The sequence below is a fragment of the Pectinophora gossypiella genome, chromosome 15, assembly GCF_024362695.1.
Source record: "Pectinophora gossypiella chromosome 15, ilPecGoss1.1, whole genome shotgun sequence".
Classification (NCBI taxonomy): Eukaryota; Metazoa; Arthropoda; class Insecta; order Lepidoptera; family Gelechiidae; genus Pectinophora; species Pectinophora gossypiella.
The window spans coordinates 4520823-4545021 of NC_065418.1; the positions used below are offsets into that span (position 1 = coordinate 4520823).

At 37.1% G+C, this 24199-nt stretch overlaps 5 protein-coding genes across 5 annotated transcripts in view; 3 read left to right on the plus strand and 2 right to left on the minus strand.

Moving 5' to 3' along the window:
* Positions 1 to 8845, minus strand: part of LOC126373095 (semaphorin-2A-like) — a 624036-nt gene extending 615191 nt beyond the window's left edge. Inside the window, exons 1-2 of the mRNA XM_050019093.1 lie at positions 8780 to 8845; positions 8533 to 8603 (exon numbers count right to left, since the gene is read on the minus strand). The gene's annotated coding sequence lies outside the window, so the exon portion shown is untranslated. The remainder of the gene's footprint in view (positions 1 to 8532; positions 8604 to 8779) is intronic.
* Positions 437 to 5304, plus strand: LOC126373128 (UDP-glycosyltransferase UGT5-like). The gene is made up of 4 exons (XM_050019150.1): positions 437 to 1509; positions 2589 to 2808; positions 4087 to 4303; positions 4577 to 5304. Exons 1-4 carry the CDS (start codon positions 688 to 690, stop codon positions 4890 to 4892), a joined length of 1575 nt encoding a protein of 524 aa, XP_049875107.1. The 5' UTR covers positions 437 to 687; the 3' UTR covers positions 4893 to 5304.
* LOC126373134 (UDP-glucosyltransferase 2-like) lies at positions 6510 to 10202 on the plus strand. The gene is made up of 4 exons (XM_050019155.1): positions 6510 to 7398; positions 7936 to 8158; positions 9064 to 9280; positions 9751 to 10202. The coding sequence occupies exons 1-4, from the start codon at positions 6592 to 6594 to the stop codon at positions 10040 to 10042; spliced, it is 1539 nt and encodes a 512-aa protein (XP_049875112.1). The 5' UTR covers positions 6510 to 6591; the 3' UTR covers positions 10043 to 10202.
* Positions 10203 to 11196: 994 nt separating this feature from the next.
* LOC126373178 (uncharacterized) lies at positions 11197 to 17670 on the plus strand. Its single transcript, XM_050019220.1, has 4 exons — positions 11197 to 11588; positions 15238 to 15286; positions 16239 to 16378; positions 16930 to 17670. Exons 1-4 carry the CDS (start codon positions 11397 to 11399, stop codon positions 17488 to 17490), a joined length of 942 nt encoding a protein of 313 aa, XP_049875177.1. The 5' UTR covers positions 11197 to 11396; the 3' UTR covers positions 17491 to 17670.
* A 956-nt stretch (positions 17671 to 18626) lies between these two features.
* LOC126373241 (mitochondrial import inner membrane translocase subunit Tim9-like) lies at positions 18627 to 19858 on the minus strand. The gene is made up of 3 exons (XM_050019304.1): positions 19587 to 19858; positions 19206 to 19301; positions 18627 to 18848 (listed from the first exon to the last, which is right to left on the minus strand). The coding sequence occupies exons 1-3, from the start codon at positions 19629 to 19631 to the stop codon at positions 18714 to 18716; spliced, it is 276 nt and encodes a 91-aa protein (XP_049875261.1). The 5' UTR covers positions 19632 to 19858; the 3' UTR covers positions 18627 to 18713.
* Positions 19859 to 24199: the final 4341 nt, after the last annotated feature.

Consider the following 24199-nt stretch of genomic DNA (forward strand, 5'->3'; position numbering starts at 1 on the left):
TATGGAATACTAATTAGCAAACTTGGTACCTATACCTATGCAAGTACAAACAGAGCACCAGCTAAACACGTGAACTTTTTTTGAAAAATCCGGCTCTTACTTGACCTTCGAGTTATCATGCAACTATCCAAAAAATAATTTACCCTGACCAAAGTAGGTACAAATATTATCTATCAATCAACATACCCACAGAACTGTGTTCGTAAATGACAACAACTGATAAGAATGTAACTAGACATTTTGATAATACTAGTAAATGTAAACAAACGCTATCAACAAGACGCCGACTCCTAGCACAATAAATAAAGTGTATCGAAACAACAAAACAAAACAACACTACATTAGCTGGAGCCCTAGTAGCTTGGGATATTATCGATGTGTGCGTCTGAAGTCATCACACCCACAAACGCAAGCCATCATCGCTACCAAATCAGCCTACTCATATGATACGGCTCAGTCGACACAGTAGAGCCGTACCCGTCAAAACAAAAAACTCGCTTTCGATGCAAATCGAGGTCACGATCAATGACACAGTGCGTCGTCACCGAATATTTCCGATTCTTACGAAACGTAGCGTCGACGATTACCTCATAACCAACTATTATTAGATAACTACGCACACCGGCAACCATTTACGCCCTAGTAACCATCCAGCACCGAGACCATTCGAACGCGTTCATCACGGATATGGCAAAACACACTGTTTTCGTTTTCTACTTCCTCGTGACGGTTTTCGCCACCGACAGTTACAAAATCCTCGGCATTTTCCCATCCTTGGACCGGAGCAACTACCTCACTTACAGGGGCCTCTTCACGGAGCTAGCCAACCGTAACCATGAGGTGACTCTCATCAGCCACTTCCAGCTACCTAACGCTCCAGCAACCTACAAGGATATATTGCTCAGTGATAAACAAGTGTACAAAGGCCTCTCGTTTGAATCAGTGATAGTGAACGAAATTTCGCGAGTGCCGTTCGAAACGTTAATATCGACGAAATCCGGGAACGATGATTGCAAGACACTAATGAACAACCATCAAGTCCTACATTTGCTTAGGACTCGACCTAAATTTGATGTGGTGCTAGTGGAATCGTATAACAGTGACTGCGGTTTGGCTCTAGCCGCGAATTTGAGTGCGCCGTACATAGCCTTCAATCCGCAGCCGATCCAATCATGGCAGTACAATAGGCTAGGGATTAATTTCAATTCCGCCTCTGTCCCACTTTCAGGTCTGCCCTATGGAAAAGAACCTTGGTTCTTTGACCGATTGAGAGGGTACATACTCTACCATGTAACCAATTGGGTTTACTATGTTGGCTCCCAAGTAACGGATCACGTTTACCTGTACAAGTATCTAGGAGACGACCTACCTTCATTGGAAAACATAGCGTCGAACGCCAGTTTGGTGTTAGTAAACACACATCAATCAGTGTTCGGAGGTGTAATCAGGCCTGACAGCGTTGTAGATATTGGAGGCATACACATACGGCCACCTAAAATAATACCAACAGTAAGTAATGCTTTCAAATTGTTTGACAGTTCGAAACTTATAATTTATGAGTCGATCCAGAGGGACATTCTGCAGTAATTTAATATAATAATTATTTTTTTGTTGATTTTAAGTCTCACTTTTTGGTCTGTGCCCAGCAACTGAACGTATGTTTGTACCTAGTGTTAAGATGTGTGCCTATGTTTGTAAAATATATAAAAATAAGTTTGCACAACATTTTTCAAAAATAAATTACGACATCATGAGAATCAAAATAAATCCTGACGTCACTAAATTCACAGCGATGATGTAATGTAAAAATGTGATTCGAGTTAGCATAATTAACATGTGATTCATTTGCCTACAAGGCACTGTACATATTTACTCTACGGTCACAAAAAATAAAATTGTAAACATACTTATAATTTTTACTACTTTGCATCTATGTAGTTATTGTGTTAAGTAGGTATTTAACATGTTCCGTAAGATGATTTCTAGTAAAGTTACAGAAATTAGTGTACGTATATCCTAAAAATATCAAGTAATATAATTATAGGAACTCTATCAACCAAATGAGCGACGTAAACAAGTATCTACTTAATTGCTCCATTTTATTTTGGTATGACCACAATATACATTTTATACGATCTTATATGTATAGCTCATAGAGTGGAAGAGATCATAGATAAGCTAATAAAGGTGTTGTCATTGAATGGACTCATTAACTTAACAATTTGTAGCTCCTCCATACGTTTGGAAGGGACATATATGACCTTCAGGCGAGTATTTACCTTATCTACTCGTAGATAGAACTTATTATAGGTACCTACCGGCCATTGACACAGAAAAAATAATGGTTACCCTACTGAACTTTTGGTTTATTCTATGAAATGATTTTTTTTTAAATCCGAATCAATACTGACTTAATTATCAAGTTATTTCAATGCTTTTGGAATTCGTAAAAGGAACACAACAGACATTTAGAATAAAGACTCACGAAACTTTACTACAGTTTTTACAGTAGGTAATTAGTTTTTGATGAGATTTTAATTATACGCAAGATAGTTGAATTTTTAACAATTCTCTCTTTTACTTTCTAGGAAATAGAGAGATTCATAAACGAAGCGGAATACGGGGTAGTTTATGTCAATTTGGGCTCAACAGTGAAAGACTCGACACTGCCTAAGGAGAAGTTAAATGATCTTATAGCAACATTCAGCAAACTACCTCATAGAGTCCTGTGGAAATGGGAAGGTGTCATCGAGAAGCTGCCCAGAAACGTTATGACCATGAGATGGTTCCCGCAATACGATGTTTTGAGTAAGTGAACATATTTTGGCCAAAATCTCACCTGTAGGTAGGCTTATTTTTTTAACGTTCTTAGGTTCTGTGGAGAACTGAGATCTACTTAAAACAATTCACATACACCTATCTGGTCTGTCCGTTGAAGTATCTACTTACCTTAGTAATTTTATCATAAGTTAACTTGTCTATGGTAAGTTTTACATAGCAATGTGTAAAATGGATCTTCTGCATAGAGCAGGCTTCTCTAGCTAATAATTATCATCCTATTTATACAACAAATCAGAATTAGTGCTTAATATTCAGACACCTCGTCTCTCTCTCTCTCTCTCTCTCTCTCTCTCTCTCTCTCTCTCTCTCTCTGTACGTAAAGTTTGGCCCGATGGTTTGGAAACTACTATTTTTTCTTTGAATCTTCATTTAAAATTGGAATAAGTACCGAATATGAGAGTTGTTTGTGGTAATGAAATCACAAAGTACTGACCTAGGTATTAATGGTGTATTCTGAGGTAAATGTTAATAACTTGATTTTCAATGCATTGCCCTGGGTCACAGCTTGGATAATAGCTGTTTTGTTTGCGATAAAAAAGAAAACTTATTAACAAAAAGATCCAGCTAAGCAAAATGTTATAGCATCAACTCTGATTCAGATGATAGACACTGTGACAAAAATGCTTCTATGCTGTTCTGGGAGCATATAAAAAACATAGAACACGTTCAGCTGCTTCTCTTCCCGGGCATGTCGTAAAAACCGACAGAGGGATTGTGTCCTCTAACATGATGGACTAATGTTATGGGCGATAGGCTGATCCCTTATCACCATAAGGTTCATCATATCCATCTTTGGACTTCGTATCAACAGTGGCTGCAAGTTGTCTTTGATTACTTGTGGCTCTGCCCACCCAATTAGGGATTACGGGCGTGAGTTTATGTATGTATGTATGTATGTATGTGACAAAAATATACTTGAAAAAGAATAATTCTACGCTGCAATATGAATAATCGTAGAAATATGTAGCAGCACGGGACTCAGTTCAAACAAAAGCTATTTTTAAATTTTCACCTTAGCAGTCTCAGCATAAAATGTAGTAATATATTAATGACTCCATGGTAGTAAAAAGAGTACAAAATCACACTCCGATTGGCGAGGGGTTCCTTTAGAATAGAAATAAGGAAACATAAAATGCATAAGGACCATGATTCCAGAGCCCTACACATAACCTAACTGTAAACTCTATCAAATGTGAGACAATATACCTACTTTATGTGCTGAAACACTTTTTTCTGTCATTCCAGAACACGACAACGTGAAACTCTTCATATCGCATGCTGGGATCCTGAGCACAATAGAAGCTGTTGATGTTGGTGTACCCGTGGTTGCTATACCACTGTTTGGAGACCAATACGGTAACGCTGCAGCTCTGCAAGACGCTGGAGTAGCCACGATAGTCTCCTACCAAGACTTGAACAAGGAATACCTCTTGGATGCTATCAATGAAGCGCTGGATCCTACGTACGTAAACCTATTACTGGAATTATTTATGAAACGAGATCTGCTAACAATCATCCCAATCAGCAAAGCAGATTGTTTTTGTGACAAACTACAAGAGTAGAACCAAAGTATACTTCGTCAAAGAAATGAGAAGTAGAAACGCAGAGCAGTGGTATACTGGTATAAATGATCGCCTTTTAATTAACAAGTTTCACAGCTTTTGATAGTTTAGGGTAAAAAATAGCCTACACTATGTCAAATTTAAGAATTAACAAAAGAAATATTACATTTCAGAATGCAACAGCGTGCAAAAGTGGTGTCCAGAATATGGCACGACCGGCCTATGTCTCCGTTGGAAACCGCCATCTATTGGACGGAGTACGTAGCTCGATACCGCGGCGCGCCTCACCTACTAGCGACATCTGTACAGAAACCATTGTACCAACAACTACAACTAGATGTCTTGGCCTTTGTAGCACTAGTATTTTACATCCTTATACGAGTGTTTTCTAAATTATTATCTGTATGCTGTTGTTGTTCTTATCAAACAGAAGAAACTTCTACTGTTTATATTGAAGAGAGGAGAAATAAAAGAGTGAAATTTGAGTGAAGGAACTCTTTCGCACAGCGACATCTAGTGGTCGTAATGAACAAGTAGTGGTATAAACTTGAAGCTCTACACTTGAGTCTCAGGAAATGAAGTCCTTTTATGGAGTGCTAGTGCTATCGATATTAAATTTTAGACATTTTAGTGTTAATCTAATATTTTCGGCACACGTTGGCTTCTTGTTGGATCTCGTAATTTTATTTGTTTTATAAATCTTACTTTTTTAACTTATTGTACTGCCTTTATAGGCATCCATCAAATGGGTAGGTACCTACCTACCTACCTGCTTGGTTGCATGCAAATTATTGCACTTTTCGTCAACTTGTACTGAAAGTATTGAAATCAATTGAAACGCTTCTAACTAATTAATTTTGTTCAAAACATTTGCAATAAAATCATTTGTACTTATTTTCAAGTTATTTTTTTTCTTTCTTCCACAAAAATAATAAGATCGTACACCTGATTGCAGTCATAAGTACCTAACACCAAGGCTATCAACATTACACTTCATTGTCTAAATGAGATATGCGTAAGAAAATATTAAACAAATATGTAGGTAGGTATAATTACAATACCTACAGTAGCAACGTTCTGATAGCGATGAATGATCACTAGAAATGGGGAACTTTCCAGGCTACGTTCCCCAAAAAAAATATAGATGGCGCTGTACTAATTTGCCTTCGTTTAAACTTCTAATTTCATGGATATCGGACATAGCTACTGGAAAAAACGCAAAAATAAGGATTAAAACTATACCTACTACTAAAACTAAATTAAAAAGCTCAATTAAAAATGCTCCCTTTTATCACCTCTCGACCGAATGTGCCCATCACGCTCGCAGCGTTGCCCCGTTGGATGGCGAGAGAAATATGCTGCGCTTTGCATCTTTTATCTTTGTTTTTGAGTAGGTATAAATGATGAACCTTGTTTTTACACCCAGGCACAACACATCTTCCACCAATCTTCCACCTATGGTATATGAATACTAGGTATGCTCCAAAAGTGACAGCTAACATTTCAAGGTTAACCCAGCTGACGTCATCCCACCCTGCGTTGCCATTTCGTAAAAAATAAATTACCCACGCACGACCAATGTTTTCAAATATAATTTGCAAGGCAATTTCAAATATTTAGTAAAAATAATACTTACAGTTTTAATGATTTTCATATAGGTACTTATGATAAGATAAGATAAGATTCTTTATTTGCCATAAATGCAGTGTGACAGATGTTACAAAAATATAGTTTACCGTGCATTTAAATGTTATGTGACAAGTAATAGCAATTAATTATGTACATTAGTCACTAATTCACTTAATTTTCTATAATAAAATTTACGTCCTGGGAATGTTGGAGATACCAAGTTAATGGTAACACAGTGGTAACACTTACGTCATCAAACGGCTAACAATCGCGGCTTTTCATAGGATTGAGCATACCTGGTTTTGCCATACCATGCTTCCACCCATTATTATTCTGATCAAAATGAAAAGAAGCAATGTATATAGCAGCATAATTCTATTCTATTCTTCTATAATTCTGCATAGGTATTTTTACACAATAATAAACCCTATCGATTGACTATCGATGCAACTAGTTTAGGTAAATATTTTCCGCAAACGCCAGTCTTAACCTTGATGGCTGGCGGAACAGACGCGTTTCAGTGCGTCAATTACTCGCGCGCTACAAAAACTAAACCAAAATGAAGGTCTCTACATTCGCATTTTTATTAGCTTCAATACAAAGTGTCTGTTCATTTAACATACTAGCAATATTCCCTTATCACGGAAAAAGCCATTTCCTAGTTTATCGTGTGCATTTATTGGAATTGGCCAAAAGGGGACATAAAGTGACAGTGATATCTCATTTCCCGGAGAAAAATGCGACAAATAATTACTATGATATTAGTCTGGCGGGATCTATGAAAGTATTTGCTGATGATGTGCCTATGGAGCGATCTTATTGGACTTTATTAGACACAGTCAGTTACCTAATGAACAGTGGGAATAAGAACTGTGAAGTTATGTTAGAGAATGAACAAGTGAGAAAGTTGGTGAATGAAAAACCTAAGTTTGATGTGGTATTGCTAGAACAGTTCAACACTGATTGTGCGTTGGGTATTGCCTATAAATTGGGTGCTCCCGTGGTAGCTACACAATCTTCGGTCTTGATGCCATGGCATTATCCAAGATTAGGCACTCCATATAATCCATCATACGTACCCTTTCACTTTCTCGAAGGAGGTACTAAGCCGTCACTTTTCCAAAGAGTGGAAAGGGCTGTCTTTAATATATTATTCAAGGCTTGGTACTTCTACATAACTCAGAGGAACGATCAGAATGCTTTGGCGAAATATTATGATGACATTCCGCCTTTGGAGGATCTGGCTCGTGATATTAAATTTTTGCTTTTATACCAAAACTTTGTTCTGACTGGATCCAGACTATTTCCAGCTAACGTGATCGAGGTTGGTGGTTATCACGTGTCGAAAGCCGAGCCGTTGACTAGGGTAAGAATGAAAATAATAATTAAGTGCCTATCATTATAACGGTATCGTGTTTTATGTAAATAGCCTCTATCACGATCTTTGTCCACGAGTGTGCTTTCTACACGTAAAAATACGATGTGAACTTTAAATTATTGTATGTAATCACAAAACAACTTCTACTATTAATTATTATTCATAAATTATATAATATTCATCATTTTCGAATATGGTTGATTACCACCGTCTTATTACAAACATTGTGTAATTTCTAAGTTTAAAAAAGTATATTTCCATACTTATTGTTTTCCGATTGTCGTATCAATCAATGCACTTACCTAATATTTCGAACTGTCTCGCCTACTGTCTACGATTTTTACTAATAACCTCGGCCATGTCGTAAATAATTCATAACAGATCACTTCAATAAGGAGATCACGATGAATAAAATGCGTGTGCAAGGTTTATCTTATGAATTATGCTCATATACGAACAGTTAGTACAATCAAATTAGTTTATAAATCCCTGCCTTCTTTATTGACAAAATATATTTTCTAACAGGAATTAAAGAAATTCGTAGACGATGCCGAGCATGGAGTAGTATACATAAGTTTTGGATCGGTAGTGAAAAGCTCCACAATGCCTGCTGAGAAACGAGAAGCTGTGTTGGAGGCTATGAAGGAATTTCCTCAGAGGTTCATATGGAAATGGGAGGACGATTCTCTTCAAGTGGATAACAACAAACTGTTTATCGATAGCTGGTTACCTCAAGTTGATATACTAGGTAAGCAGAACAGACATATTTATATATGAATAATACCATGTATGTACCTGCCTTCGAAGAATTTGAAGAGTTCGGATGAGGCAAAATAATCCTGAAGCAAGCATCGCAGTAAGTGGAAATCCGTGAAAATCCATGGTAGCTCCCTCCACTTACCTACGACAAACGAGCATATTATGTACATAGATTATAATATGTATAACTAGATAGGTTGTTACCACACATTTTTTAAACAAAACAAGTACTTAAAACATCGTCTGTCACTTTTCTTTCTGGTCGCGACAGCTCCTCATAAACTTTCCTTCGATATATTTTTAAGGTAAACTATTGTTTTATGCTAGAACAAAGACAGATGTAGTTGATGTGCATGTACGTACCTTCAGATGAAGCCCTCAGTGACGTCTCCCCGGGGAATTCAGCTCACATCCTAAGCGACGCAGAAGTTAGGCTGAAGATGAAACAAAATATATTACTGTAGAAAACTTGAAAGACTGCGATTTAAGTATTATAAGTGTTGCAGTACATGTGTGTAAGGGAATAATTTCATACTACACATAAGTATAATATTACAAAATAGTCGATGCGGGGTAGGAAATCTAATAAGGTATAAAAAACATTACTAACCTTTTTAAACCTTAATAAATTATTTTTCTCGGCGTTTCACCCGACTTTGTACGACCGTTGTCCCGGAATTACTAGCAAGACTAATGATTGTAACAACGAAAATGTGGTTGTAACTACCCTCATTTCACTATTATTTATCGGATGCTCACACAACACTCACATTAAGAATGATATTATGTGTACCGTGTGTACGTGATTATTTTGCGAATTTAAACTTGTAGGGGATAGTGCGATAGCCCGTCTAATTGATATCGCCATTTATAAAAAACAAAACTTGTTCACAGGTCATCCAAAAACTAAGGCATTTTTTACCCACGCTGGCATGGGAGGTACCACTGAGGGTCTGCACTATGGAGTGCCAATGATAGCTATGCCAATCATGGGAGACCAGCCATCCAATGCAGCAGCCATGGCCGAAAGTGGGCTAGGTGTAGAACTGCAATATCAGGACCTTACTAAAGAAACCTTAGTAGCTGCTCTTAAGAAAGTATTGAATCCTGGGTAAGTGAACCTTTTAAAACCAGTATGGTAGTGGTAGTCGTTACATGAGTCACATCAGGGACTTTTGGCTGCTCAATAATTAACCCTGATACCAGGGTTAATGAGGTTGGTCATCCAGCTCACAGCCCACACAATAGAAGAAGACCAGTAAAAGTCATTGACTGCCTGTGTACCTACAGACAATGTCCGTTCTTGGTATCCACAGCAATAAATTTTGGTACTTATCTAAAATTTCCGAAAACGTTGACAGCGTGAATTCCTGAAACGTTATTTAATTTCTATTGAGATAGCGAAAGTCGCTTCAACATAAATATACTGATTAACTTCTAAGTCCGGATAGACTTGGAAGTGACAATTAGATAATGGGACCATTATCGAATCAATAAAGCGCAGATTAGGATAACCCTATCTAGTTGTCACAAAATTAGTCAATGAAAATTTTACTCTAAATTCGAGCAACATTTTTTCAGGTTCCAAGAAAGAGTGAAAGAAATATCAAAAGCATGGCATGATCGTCCGACATCAGCTCTGGACACAGCTGTGTTCTGGACCGAATTTGCCGCGCGTCATCCCACTCTTAACTTCCGTACTGCTGCAGCCGATTCCCCCCTCTACCAATATCTCTGCCTTGATGTCATATCTGTATTCCTAGTACTCGTTATGTGCATATTTAGCCCTATCATCCTCTGCTGCCGAAACTCGAAGAAAGTTGGGACACGGCAAGAGAAAAGGAGTCAACAGAAGAAGTCTAAACGTCAATAAATTGTGAAGCAGTTGCATCCTACTTATCTAAATCAAATTGAGTACCAATGCCTCTCCCTTGATATAATTTCTGTATTTTTATTACACATTACGTACGATAAGCTGTCCAATCAGTTTCTTGCAAAGTAATAAATTAACTGGTTACACTTAAGACCTCGGGTACATGTCGTTTCTGTAATAGACCAAAAACACTTACACAAACATATTTTTTATAATTATGAGAACTAATGGTTCATAATTTCACCACTGATTACAAATAATTTGCTGGGCTCATTCTTATGGCATGGATAACAGACATAGTATAAGAAGCATGGCATGGATAAGAATCTGAACAGCTGTCTGTAGAATCATGATTTACGAATGACTAATCTAAACTTATTACAAGTGTGAACTGCCGTTACCACATCAAAGCGTATTGACCTTGACGGTTCGTAAACATCGCTTTTACAAGCAGATCAGGTTCGAACAGTCTAACGTGCATTGCTTGGATATTAGTGGCTTGTTTTATGTCCTCTGATATGAAATCAGAAGTGTACTTAAATAACTGTATGGGTGGTTGGTGTGTTTTATAAACCAGTAGGAGAATATAGTTATCATTGTTTTCCTACGCCGCGCCGGTTCCAATTTGTGATGTATCGATAACAGTCGTATTATCTGTTATTAATCTGTGATATTAGTGTGTGTGCGTCACTCCCGTGAATGTGACTTGTTTATCTAATTCTAAATTCCTTTCTAAAAATGAATACAAATCTGTTCTCCGCAATATTACTAATATTTATAAACACAGCTTTCAGTCTAAACATTCTAGAAATATATCCTTACAATGGCAAAAGTCATTTTATAGTGTTCAAAGATTTTTTGCAAGAATTAGCCGAGCGAGGTCACAATGTAACAGTGATATCACATTTTCCACAAAAAAATCCACCTAAAAACTACCACGATATAAGTTTGGCTGGAACGATTGAGTCGGTTGAGAATGTTGATCCACCAATAGAGAGGACTTATTTATCAGTGTTGCTGTCTGGACTATACCTAGGAAAAACTGGATCAGAAAACTGTGAAGTGATATTAATGAACAAACAAGTGCAAGCGTTGATCAAGGAGAAAGCAAAGTTTGATGTGGTGGTACTGGAACAGTTCAACAGTGACTGTGGATTTGGGATTGCTTACAAATTGGGAGCCCCAGTTGTAGGAACCACGTCGCATATCCTCATGCCTTACCACCACAACAGATTAAGGATTCCGTACAATCCTTCCTACGTGTCTTTCCATTTCCTAGGAGGCACTAGACCAACATTTTTTCAGACTAGAACGATTCATACTAGACTTCTATTTCAAACAAGATTACTATTGGATGTCTCAAAGAAATAATCAAAATACGCTTGCTAAATACTTCGATGACATTCCTCCTTTGGAAGAACTGGCGAGAGAAATGAAATTTCTTCTGTTATATCAAAATTTTGTGATGACGGGTTCAAAGATACTTCCAGTCAATGTTATAGAGGTCGGGGGATACCACGTGTCCAAAGCCAAGCCATTATATGGAGTGAGTGTTATTCTTACTTTGAGTAGGTACTTCAAATTTTAAAACATAATTTTATTTAAGTTTCTATAAATCCATCTACTCAGCCTGTATCCACCCACTGCTGGGTATAGGCCTCCTCTCTTTCACGCCATCCTTTCCGGTCTTGTGCAAGTCACATCCATTGCTTTCCGGCATACCTCACAATGTCATCCGACCACCGGGCTGGTGGTCTGCCTCGATATCGCATACCATCCCATCGCCACCATTCAGCCTTAGTCCATCTGTAGTCTTCCCGTCTTACCAAGTGTCCTGCCCATCTCCACTTAAGCCTAGAGATTCGTATACCTACATCTTCGACTTTAGTGCGTTGCCGAATTCCGACGTTTGGTATACGATCTACCAGGTGGATGCCTAACATGGCGCGCTCCATAGCCCTTTGTGCCACTCTAATTTTATAAATGTGCTCTTTCGTGAGCGGCCATGTTTTGGCGCCATAAGTGAGTATGGGCAGCACATATTGGTTAAATACGTTGGTTTTCAGACACCTTTGGCTTTATTTAAGTTTCACGATTGTAAAATTAGAAAAAAATAACTTAGACCTGTCAGCTATAACATAGCATCGCACCTATATTCCCGAAGGGGTAGGACTGTCAAACTAAAACTAAAATTATCAGAATTAACACCAGGGGGTTTAAAAAGGCCACATCAAAGCAATGCATCTAAAACAAAATCTAAAACAGCAATATTGCTATTTGACATTTGTTTGCACTGCGCTTTACTTTTATAAGCGCAAATGTCAAATTGCAATAAGTATTGATTTTTTAGATGAACTACTTTGCTACTAACTACTTTTGCTTTTTCAACCCGTAGAGCAACGTAACAACATTGAAGTCATTTTCTTTGAAATTCTTAGTTTTTGAATTAAATAGATACATAGGTACTTTATAACACCCAATTTTCTACATATTATATAAAATTTACAGGATCTCAAGAAATTTGTCGATGAAGCTAGAGATGGCGTAATATACATTAGCCTTGGCTCAATAGTGAAGAGTTCGGCGATGGCCCCAGAAAAAGTGGAAGCCATCTTAGAAGCTATAAAAGAATTCCCTCAGAGGTTTATTTGGGGACAACAAGACTTTATTGGCTGATAAAAATAAGGTTTATGTTGACAGTTGGTTGCCACAAGTAGATATTTTGGGTAAGCATCAAGGAGGAATTCTATTCTTTAAAGAATTATGCTCACATGTGCGTACTGCTGCAGCCGATGTCCCTCTCTACCAATACGTCACATGCGTACTGCTGCAGCCGTTGTCCCTCTCTACCAATACGTCTCCCTTGACGTCATATCAGTATTCCTCGTACTCATATGCATATTTGGGCCTATCATAATCTGCTGCCGAATGTCGAGGAAAATCGGGAAACCGCAAGAGAAATGGAGTCAAAAGAAGACTAAACATCAATAAATGTGAAACAGTAACATCCTACTTACGTAAATCAAATCAAGAGTAAGAAGCAGCTTCTGGTGATATTATTTATGGAAAAGAACACTTGTCTGTACAAAAAAAAAAACATGTTTTTGTTTTACAATGGTACCTAGGTACCTAAACTGTATTAAAATTTGTAGGTGGTACTTACCTACCCAGTACATTGATGTGACGACGCCAAAACCTGGAAACGACAACTGTATCAAGATCTTACTCGATGTAATCATTCATAAAGACTGTAGATATTCGATAAGACAACATATTCAACTGATGTTCCTTAATAGGTAAACCTACGGTTTTCTAATCCAATTTTAAGGAAGGTGGATATCATTGTCATACTTACTTATCTAAACGAAAATAGAGTGATTGTAAACGCCCAAATCCTTGGAAAGGTCGATGGCATTAGAATGTGTGGCTTGTGCGGTCATTCGCACTGCTAGCGCTTGAGACTTATGCGTAAGCGCCAGATTACAGAGCGTATAAAATATGAATTCTCGCTATCTAAAAAGTAACTTTACTACGTTATGCCCCACAACTTACCTACCTGCCTGCGATCTTAGTTTGTTTGTCGTTAGTCATAAGAACAGACAAAATATTCAATGAATACCTATTAGAGTACTAAAACATTATGCTTTACCTGAGTGCTTTCAAAATGAAAATGGAATTCCACAGTCTCTGCTTACCCCAATGGGAAGTACGCGTGAATATATGTGTGTATGATGTGTGTGTGTGTGTTGTGGAAATTCACTGAATAAGTACGCTAATTTGATAGTTGACTGGCGCATACAGAGCGTCTATAGGTCGATCGTAGGCATATTAAAACTATTTTTCCTAGAACTGTTTGCTTCTGAATTGATAAAAAGATCCTGGCCACTAAGAAAAGCTGTTTCATTTCAATAAACAGTATACATTCTATCTGTCACCTTTCAAATCACTCTGTAGACAACCCATCGCCGCCCATAAGTCCCAGAACATGTGATTTACTGCAGTAAAGTTAAACCATTGAAAAAGAAGAAAACGATCCGAAATATTCGGACACCCAATCGACTTGCATACAATTTCTATATCATGTAGTATCGACGGCAATAACCAAAAAAACAATCATTTGACTGACAAGATGATGGCGAGCGTCCACCATCGCCCTGTGGCTTTAAATGAGTAAGTACCTGAAGGAAATAGGCGAATTTTCGAGTAAAATTAATATAGAAGCTGGGCTTGTAAACTTTTTTTGATATATTTTTTTAAATTTAATATATGTGGAAGGTGTGGGTTATAGACATCTAAAAGGGGTCAAAATTTTGTTATTTTTGCGCTACGTTTTTGAGATATATCAAAAGAACGTTTTGTATAGCGCCCCCAAATTTTTTAAAAACTTTCGCAAGTCCTGGCTCCATACTAATTTTACTAAAAATTCGACTAAGCCCCTGCCCCATACTAATTTGACTCAAAAATTCGGCTATGTCCACGGCTCATACTAAATCGATCAAAATTTTTCTAAATCTCAACTCATAGTGCCCCCCAACACCCCAAAACTCCAACCAGGTTTCCTCCTTTGATTATATTTAGCCATTTGGGTAAAGCTATGGGCAACTTGGATAAAATTTCACCTAACTAATAGCATGGGACTTGTACATCTGGCGAGGAGTGGGTGTACTTATATGCCATAGACCTCTCTCTGCCTATCACTTCGGGAATACAGGTGATATGCCATGTTATGTGTTAAACAATGGCTAGTTATCTTCTTTCGTGTGGGTGCAATTATCCTGATGTCATGGATACTATAGGGTAGTTTCCAACTAGTCGAATCAGGTACTTTTTACTAAACGTCAAAATACGAAATTACCACGGAATTTGTATGAAAAAGCAACCTGTGACGTCAGAAAATCGTGACAAAATGTCGCACTTATTATTACATTTTTCTTTATTAAAATTCATAAATAAGTTAAATAGAAAAACGTTTTCAATCACCTTTAAGATATAAGATAAGATATATTTACATCTGTATTTAATCAGTAACCAGAATTGCATAATTTATCTTTGACATAGGTAACTACCCAATTGAGCCTATAGGTGATTACTTTTTTATATAATATATAAAACCAAGATACATACACCATATTTTAACATTTGCGTAACATCTTATTATCACAGTTCAGTTATTAATAAGAATTTTATCTTTTTAGGATACCCTAATTTACCAAGATATGGCGTGTTGTTGTAAATCCGAAAAAAGTAAGTAAAGTCTACCAAGTAATATTCCACCTTCACACACGTTTCAACGGGGCTTCAAATCTTTGGCCGTATTTGTATTTACTGTTAAATCCCTAATCAAAGTATCAGAGCAATCATAGTCACTTTTTGCAGCATTGCTCACTTTCAACTCGCAAGTTTACTGTCTATACGTCATCAGCCATCGAGGCTCTAATATCAACCAGATAAAATGTGTAGGTATGAACGAAGACTCGATTCTAGATATAGGATCAAGAGTATATTTTTTTTTCTGTAGCCTAATCAATGTCCCACTGCTGGGCAAAGGCCTCCCCCTTCTCTTTCCAACCCTCCCTGTCCCGGGCATCGTTCCGCCAGGTGTGCCGGAAGTACTTATAAAACTTACTCTCATAATGCATTTTAGCATATTCAGGCTAAAAGCTAGCGTCATTGCATCATATACTCTCTGAATCCACCTAAAATTAACAATGAGCCATTTACAACAAAGACCACACATGGAGTAAGTATAACTGCTCTACGTCAGCTGAGTCCTCTTATCGTTTCGTTGGCATGACATATTTTGTGAACCCAATACCAGCTCCTGCGTGCAGGTGTCAAGTGGGTTTGTGGTGTTACGCCACACTTAAGCCCAGCTTTCCCAAGGCCCTAGGTCCGATCCATTCTCTAACAGGGTGTTAGTGACACCGTAATGACAAAGTTCAGCTCAGAGTAATAAATCTGAATCATTCCCCAAAATTTTGGTTACCGTGTCACAACAGCAGCACAACAGCAGCGGTTCATCATATCCATCTTTGGACTTCGTATCAACAGTGGCTGCAAGTTGTCTTTGATTACTTGTGGCTCTGCCCACCCCATTAGGGATTACGGGCGTGAGTTTATGTATGTATGTATGTGTCACAACAGCTTGTATATCTGCATCTACACATCGGAATCTGAATTATTTTTTATGTTATAGCTAACAAGATCGCCGTGAGCTGCTTGGGGCGGTGCGACTTACCCAAGCACAGATGTCTGGACAGGGAGGACATAAGGCCGGGGCCAGTCCCGAAGAACATGGGATGGCTCTACACGGCTAGGGATGCGCCTGAACATCAGGTTTACATATTTTTTTTAATTATTTCGGTAGTTGGCCCGATAAAGCAAGAAAACATAGCGAAACACTGCTTGAAAGCAGTGGATGAGATTAGCACAGGATCGAAAAGAAGGCTTATACCTTATAGTGGGTAGATATAGGATGGGTAGATAGACCGAGGGCGAGGAAGTGATTTGGACAGTTTAGTAAAATACCCTAAAAAAATGTGATGTCCGCTTATAGTTAGGATTTGAGTTAGAGGCATAAGTGAGCCTGCTCTAACAAACCGATGGCATAAGCAAAACAAAGACATAAACAAAGATTATACACCTAAGAATAACGGCGTCACCTATGTTGGTTGCGAGAGCCCATTTCGATACATTGGGTTTTAGTCAATTTGCAAAAGGTCCAGTAGTCTCAAAACGCCAAATTCATAAATTACCCCTGCCCTATCTATGAATCACTTCTGATCACCACGCTTACCGCCATTAGTTGGAAGTTCATGGCAGATTCGGCCAATCAGATTTAAAAGCCGTAAAACGCGTAGTTACAACATCAAATACTTTGTTTCCAGTTGCGCTGCGGCTGGCGGCCCGGCCACATATCATGCTCTGTCCTCCGCCGGATTGAACAACACAACTGCATGAAATGCGGCGAGTGCAACCCGTGTGCGTCCGTCTGCTCCAAGCCACCTTGCTTCAAATCCTGCTGTATGCCTCCAAAATGTGTTACCGTTTGCCCTTCGACCACCTGCTGCAAAGGCCCTCCCTGTTGCCAGCCGCTTATCAGAGTCATAAGACATAACGGGCAATACAGTATCGTGACGAAACCCTCAGAAATAACCAACCACCCCTCCGGACCTTACCCCTTAAAATACGTCCTCAATACTGATTTTGACGACATCAAATCCGATGACAAAGCCAAGTTCAGCGTTGAAGCTAAGTTCAACGACTACCACTTTGATTATACGAGCTCCCAATCCTCGTTTGTGTTAGACTTCTCGCCGCCCGAGCCGAAGTGCTATAAACCGTGTCCGAAGAGAAGCAGTGTATGCCTTACTTGTCAACAGGCTCCAGCCGCTCCTGCCCCTGCGTCCTCTGCATCCCCCCCTGCTTCCCGTAAAAATAGCAAATAAATTGAATTGTTGACACGCTTACAAAGACTGTTGAGACCTGCAGTGAATATGGATCACTTATTTTACACAGTTTACTTCAAGTACGAGAAATATAGACTGAAGCAGAAGTACATACAGAACATTATTCAGAAACATTACAAAGATTGAATATTTACTTTCAATAAACTAATACTTTTTCTATGAATGACTTTCATTATTAGAGATAGTAGCACTCAACGTGGGACTTTACAGGCTATGTTCGCCAAAACTGATATAGATGGCGTTGTACAGCTAACTTGATATAATTACCTATTTTCTCATTGCTTTGGTACATAATTATTCCTAACTACAATGTAATGGCAGAAGCATTTATGTATATAAAAATATTTGTTGCTTGATATTTGGATCACGTTATGTATAGAATTATGTTGCTACCTATATTGCTTCTCTTATTTGATAAGAATAATAAAGGGTGGAAGATGCAATTGTACCTGGGTGTAATAAAAAGGGTCATCATTTATACCCAAAAACAAAGAAAAGATACATGTCTGTTATCCATAAAATTAGAAGGTTAAACGAAGAAAAATCTATACAGCACCATCTACATACATATATTGTATTTGAGGAATGTAGTCTGGAAAGTCCCTCAAAAGTTGGCCGGTATACAAAGATGGGTATAGACTTCAGCGATTCCTTGTAACAACACATCCAGCTCACTTGTTGTGAGCATTACGTTGAGAACAGCTTCAAGCATTGGCAAGAATGTTACTCTTCTTTTTTTAACTCTATTATCCCCTACTGGGATGTAGGGCAAGAACATTTTCATGTTATATAAATACATACATACATAAACTCACGCCCGTAATCCCTAATGGGGTGGGCAGAGCCACAAGTAATCAAAGACAACTTGCAACCACTGTTGATACGATGTCGTAAGCTGGATATGATGAACCTTATGGTGATAAGGGATCAGCCTAATAACAATGGGGGGTGCAATATAAATGTTTGAGGAAAATTGAGCATCTGCCTGTATTGTACCATTTGTATAAATGTCACATTACATTGAAATGGTCAAGTCTATACTTACCCTAAGGTTGAGTAATTGCTCCATAAGTTGGCTATTAGGAGATTAAGATTGGAAATTTTCAAAAACAATATTTGTTTAACAATATTTTATTTGCCAATAGACTTGACAAAACATCTAACAAAATAAATAAATACAATTTGTACTACATGGAGGTAAACTAGCTTGGGTTACCAGACTTTTGAGCCAATGCGATCATATTTTCATTGGCAATCATTTGGAACTCGTGGAACCGTTGTGACACTCGCTGGTTTGTCCGCAAGTACTTTTCCATGCAATTCAGGGTACATTTATCCTGAAATAAAAAGAAATAAACTTTTTGAAATAAATAAACAAATGATCAATTATCACTCAATGTTGGGCAGCAGGCCAGTGACTGAAACATTGGAGCCATTTCTCTGATTGCCAATTGTAGCATGTTGCCTGATACGAATTGGAGCAAGGTAGAGAGTTACCATTCTATACATAGAATTATTCTTTATTCTATGCAAATACGAAGAGTGTGTGTGTGTGTATTTGTATTTTAAAGCAATAAAGAATATGCAAACAAACAAACAAGAGTGGCACTAAGGCGTATTCTTAGAAAATTTGACTCTCTCCACCCCAAGAGGAGTTACATTATTTTAATATTAATATTACTATAGTAACTCACCTCTGAAGGCTTAAGAGATCTGGCAGTAAAATCATGTATGCAGTCATTGAAACATAACTCTGACAGCTTATTGTACTGCATCAGGAACTCTTTGAACTGAAAGGAAGCATTACGCAACATTAATATGAAAATTAACGACCAAGTTAATTGATGATCAAATGATTTTCTTTTAGATATCATGAATAACGTAATTAATTTCGGTTAGATTTTCGATAACTACACCTCTTTGCCTCATACATGATGACGCAGAAAGAAACATTTTATTATCACAAACATTCATTACTTTATCTCAAAGAAAAATAAATAAGTAAAAGAATATTATTTTTCCCAAATCTAAGTAAATTGTATTAATGAATAACAAAATGTGGTTATAATACTTACAGTTTTCATTTGATCTGCTTCGCTCATCTCTGTAGGCAAAGCCATTGTGTAACTTTTACAATTTCTGGAAATACAACGAAATAACGACCCAAACTTGCATTTACAGTAGTAATGTGACACAAAACCTCTTCAAATTTGTAAAATACAATTTTTAATTCAAACTTCGGTTGACAACTTTTGAGGTTATATTTTATTTCTTTTTTTTTTGGTTTGGCAACTTCATAACTAGGTATTTCAGTTTGATTTCAGTTCATTGGTTTTCGATTTATTAGTCATTTCATAAAAATAAGCATACAGTTAGATATTTGGAAATGATTATATTTATTTTGTAAATCATTAAATCTCGCAGTAAATAAATATTTGTTTTATATTAAGTAATGTCAGTTCAAATTCCAAAACCTGAAATTAAAAAGTAATTAAACCTTTCTCTTTTTATTATCTTGTGGGAAAGGGCGGGAACCTTCGAACAAGTTAGGCGGGATTTTTTAAGCTCTCGATTTTAATTTCAATTTTATTTCCAAATTTTGTAGATATTTGCATAATTTGTACATAATTATTTAGTTTAAGTTATTGTATAAATAGTTGTTTCATATCCGAATGTAAATATTTATCGTTTGGTAAGTTTTTATAAAAAATCGTAGCAGAGGCGGTCCGCTAAGGACCCGCGCGGCGGGCAAGATGCCTGGCCAGCCGGCAAAGCGGAAGTATTCGGCAACAAAAGGAGGCAAGCAGCAGCCCCAGTCTCGGGATGAACCAGGTGAGGTTGTTGAGCCCGAGTCTTCTGACTCGGACGTTACCGACCCGCCAAGGATCATGGACACGGAGATTGAAGAAGACAAATATGCTCCATACCGAGTGACTGATTACAGTCGCCGGTATCCAGAAGATAGCGCAGCAGGTTATGAATTTGTTGTATTTATCGAAAGTAGCACTGAACAACCGATTGGGACACGAGATATGATGAATTTAAGCACTTGTTTCACCAGAGTAGTCAAAGGCATTAAATATCTCAAAAAAATAAATAAATTTAAAATTGGCGTAGTCTTTGATCGCCCAAATTTAGCAAATGCTTTTTTGGATAACTCTACATTCTTGAGAGACCAAAATTTAAAAGCGACGATACCTGCTGGTACCACTGAAATGACTGGCGTTATCAACTCAGTGCCTACCAGTATGACAAACAAAAAAATATTTAACGAACTGGGTCTAGGTACAAATTGTAAAAAAGTAATCTGTGTACGACGAATTATGAGAAGGGAGAAAGTTGGTGAGTCGTTCCAACTACAACCCACCCAATCGGTCGCAATTACATTTTCAGCGTCGACTTCTTTGCCAGACTATGTTTTTATTAAAATGTGGAGGTTCCCTGTTTTACCCTACATCCCCCCGGTAAAACAGTGTTTCAGATGTTTAAGGTATGGTCATTTGGGAAAATTCTGTAAAAACTCTGAAAGATGTTCAATTTGTGGTGACCAGCACAATTTTAAATCGTGCACCTCTTCATCAGACAAAGCTATCTGTGTCCACTGTCAGGGAAATCACTTGTCTATTTCGGGGCAATGTCCTATAAAGAAACAAAAAATAATTGAAAATAAAAATAAAGTTATGCCGACACCTTTTTCAGATTTATTCAGCAATAAAAATAAACACTTTCCATCACTCAGCAAAACAGAAAATAGTCAGGAATTAATAAATTTAATTCTATCTAATAAAAACGCATTAACTTTGCTCACAGAATCTATAATAAAAGTTATTACATTAAACAAAGTAAACAACACAAGTATTAGCTCTCAAATGATAACAGACACAATAAAAGAAACTATTCAGCATAAAAATAAAAATTCTTCAAATTCTCAGCCCAAACAATAAATATAATGCAGTGGAACGCACAGAGTTTGTTAAGTAATAGACATGAATTTGAAAAATTTCTCTTTGATAATAAAATACATATATCTATTATTAGTGAAACTTGGTTTAAATCTTGTACAATTTTTAATATTAAAGGGTACTCCACTGTCCGTAATGATTGCGGCAATGACCACAATGGAGTAGCCATTCTAATTCATAAAAGTCTAGTATTTCGTAAATTAGACACTTTCTTTGATGACTCACTACAAAACGTTGTAGTTCAGGTTCAAATTGATCAAAAATACATATCTATCGCTAGTTTTTACAGTCCAGGTAATTGTAACCCTACCTTTAATAAAGGTAGATTTGACAATTTGATTCGTAGTATTCCAAAACCGTTGATTATAGCAGGCGATTTCAATGCACATCACACCATTTGGGGGTGTGGTAGTATTGATACACGAGGCAGAAGCGTCTTGGACTCCATGGATGAGAATGACTTGGTTCTCTTGAATGACGGACGTGCAACGACAACAGGTACCCTTAGTTGGCGGCCAAATGGCCTTGATTTAACATTGGTTTCCTCATCACTGGCCTTGTCATGTGAATGGCAGGTCATGTCAGATCCCTTAGGTGGTAGCTATCATCTACCCACTTTGACGAAGTATTGTTTTACATCTTCTCCTTCAGTTGCTACAGACTCTTCGGCGAACATCCCGCCTCACGCCAACCTGAAAATGGTAGATTGGGAGCTATATGAGAAACGTGTAAATGAGTTGTTATCCGAATTTCAAATTGATGTTTGTAATTTAATTGAGAGCTATAACAATTTCTGCAATATCATCATTTCTACTATAAATGAATGTGTAGTATGTTCAAGGTCTGGCAGTACTACCAAAGTTATTTCACCCTCAACTTCTCATAATAATAAACATAGAACTAAAAATCGAATCCCTCTAATCTGGTGGAACGAAAAATGTACTAAAACTGTAAATAATTGTAAACAAGCATATTTAGAATTTAAATTAAATCCTTGTGTCGATACTTTTATTAACTTCAAGCGAGCGCAAGCCCTTAAAAAACGCACATTAAAGCAGGAACGTAAATCGTCATGGGAAAATTTTTGTATATCTATTTCCAGACTAACACCAATGAAACTAATTTGGTCTAAAACTAGGAAATTTAATAAAACCTTTTCAACACACAGTGAGTTTTCTAGTCAAGCCTGGGTATTTCAGTTTTTGCGCAAGTATACTCCTGACACAGCTGAAAAATTGTCTGACAACAATCACTTTAATATATTATTAAGTTCCACGAATTCTTTTCTGGCAACAGTCTTTTCTATTGAAGAATTAAAATCAGCCTTAAGATCTCGTAAGGATACAGCATGTGGCCTGGATTGGGTGTCATACAAAATGCTTAAATTACTAAATCCATCCAGTATGTTATTATTCTTGAATTTACTAAATTATCTGTGGCAAAACGGCTTAATCCCTGAACAATGGAAGACAGATTGTATAGTGCCTATTTTAAAACCAGGAAAGGATAGTAGCCATGCTGATTCATATCGTCCTATAACACTAAGTTCTTGTGTTGGTAAAATAGCTGAACAACTGATTAAACAGCGTTTGGAATTCTTCATTGAAAGCAATAGTATCTTACCAGCTAATCAATTTGGCTTTCGTCGAGGGCGGTCGGCGCGGGAAAGCCTGAGTCACTTTTGTCTGGATGTCCGTGATGCTCTGTCTCGTGATCAGATTTTGGGTTGTATTTTCTTCGATGTTGTTGGCGCTTTTAATAATGTTAATTTGGATATTTTAACAACTGTTCTGTCTTCATTGCAGCTGCCTGGAAAAATAATTAATTGGATATTTAATTTCTTGCATGGTCGAAAAATCTTTATTAAACATGATAATCAGTTAATTGGTCCTAGAAATTCCTTCAAAGGAGTATCTCAAGGTGGGATTTTAAGCCCATTGTTGTTCATACTGTATATTCATAAATTAAATTTAGTTTTAGGCAGTGAAACTCAAAATTTACAATTTGCTGATGACTTGGCTGTGTATTGTTCTGGTACTGAGTTGCCTGATATTCTAGGGAAACTTAATGCTGCTCTCTTAAACTTGCAGACTTATTTTGAAAGTCTTGGTTTAGAGATCAGCACTGACAAAAGTAAAGTAGTTATCTTTTCTAAAAAAATGGTTAAAACGTCAAGTGTTAAACTTTATTATAATAATAGATTGCTGCCTGTTGATAATACAGTTAAGTTTTTGGGTGTTTTATTTCAGCATAATTTTAAGTTTGAAAAATATGTCGATTGCTTAACAACTCGTGCATCCAAATCCTGTAATATATTAAAATCTTTAACTGGTACCTATTGGGGTGCAGATCCCAAAATTTTATTGATTCTTTATAAATCTATTGTAAGGAGTCATTTTGAATATGCTTTTTTTTGCTTTTCTAGTGTAAATAAATTTGTTGAAAAATTAGAAAAGATTCAGAATCGTTGTTTACGAATTATTCTTGGTGCAATGTGCTCCACCCCCATCATATCGATGCAGGTGGAATGTAATGTACCTCCTTTGTTAAGCAGGTTCAAATATCTCATCTTTAAGTTTCTATTGAAAATTTCTTCTATTAAAAATCATCCTTTGCTTCTGAAGTTGCAGTCTTCTTCCTCAAGAATTAGTAGCTCATATTTTGGTTCCCTTGGGCAGCTTCTGCCTGAAATTATAAATTTACAAAAAGATTTTAATTTGTATTCA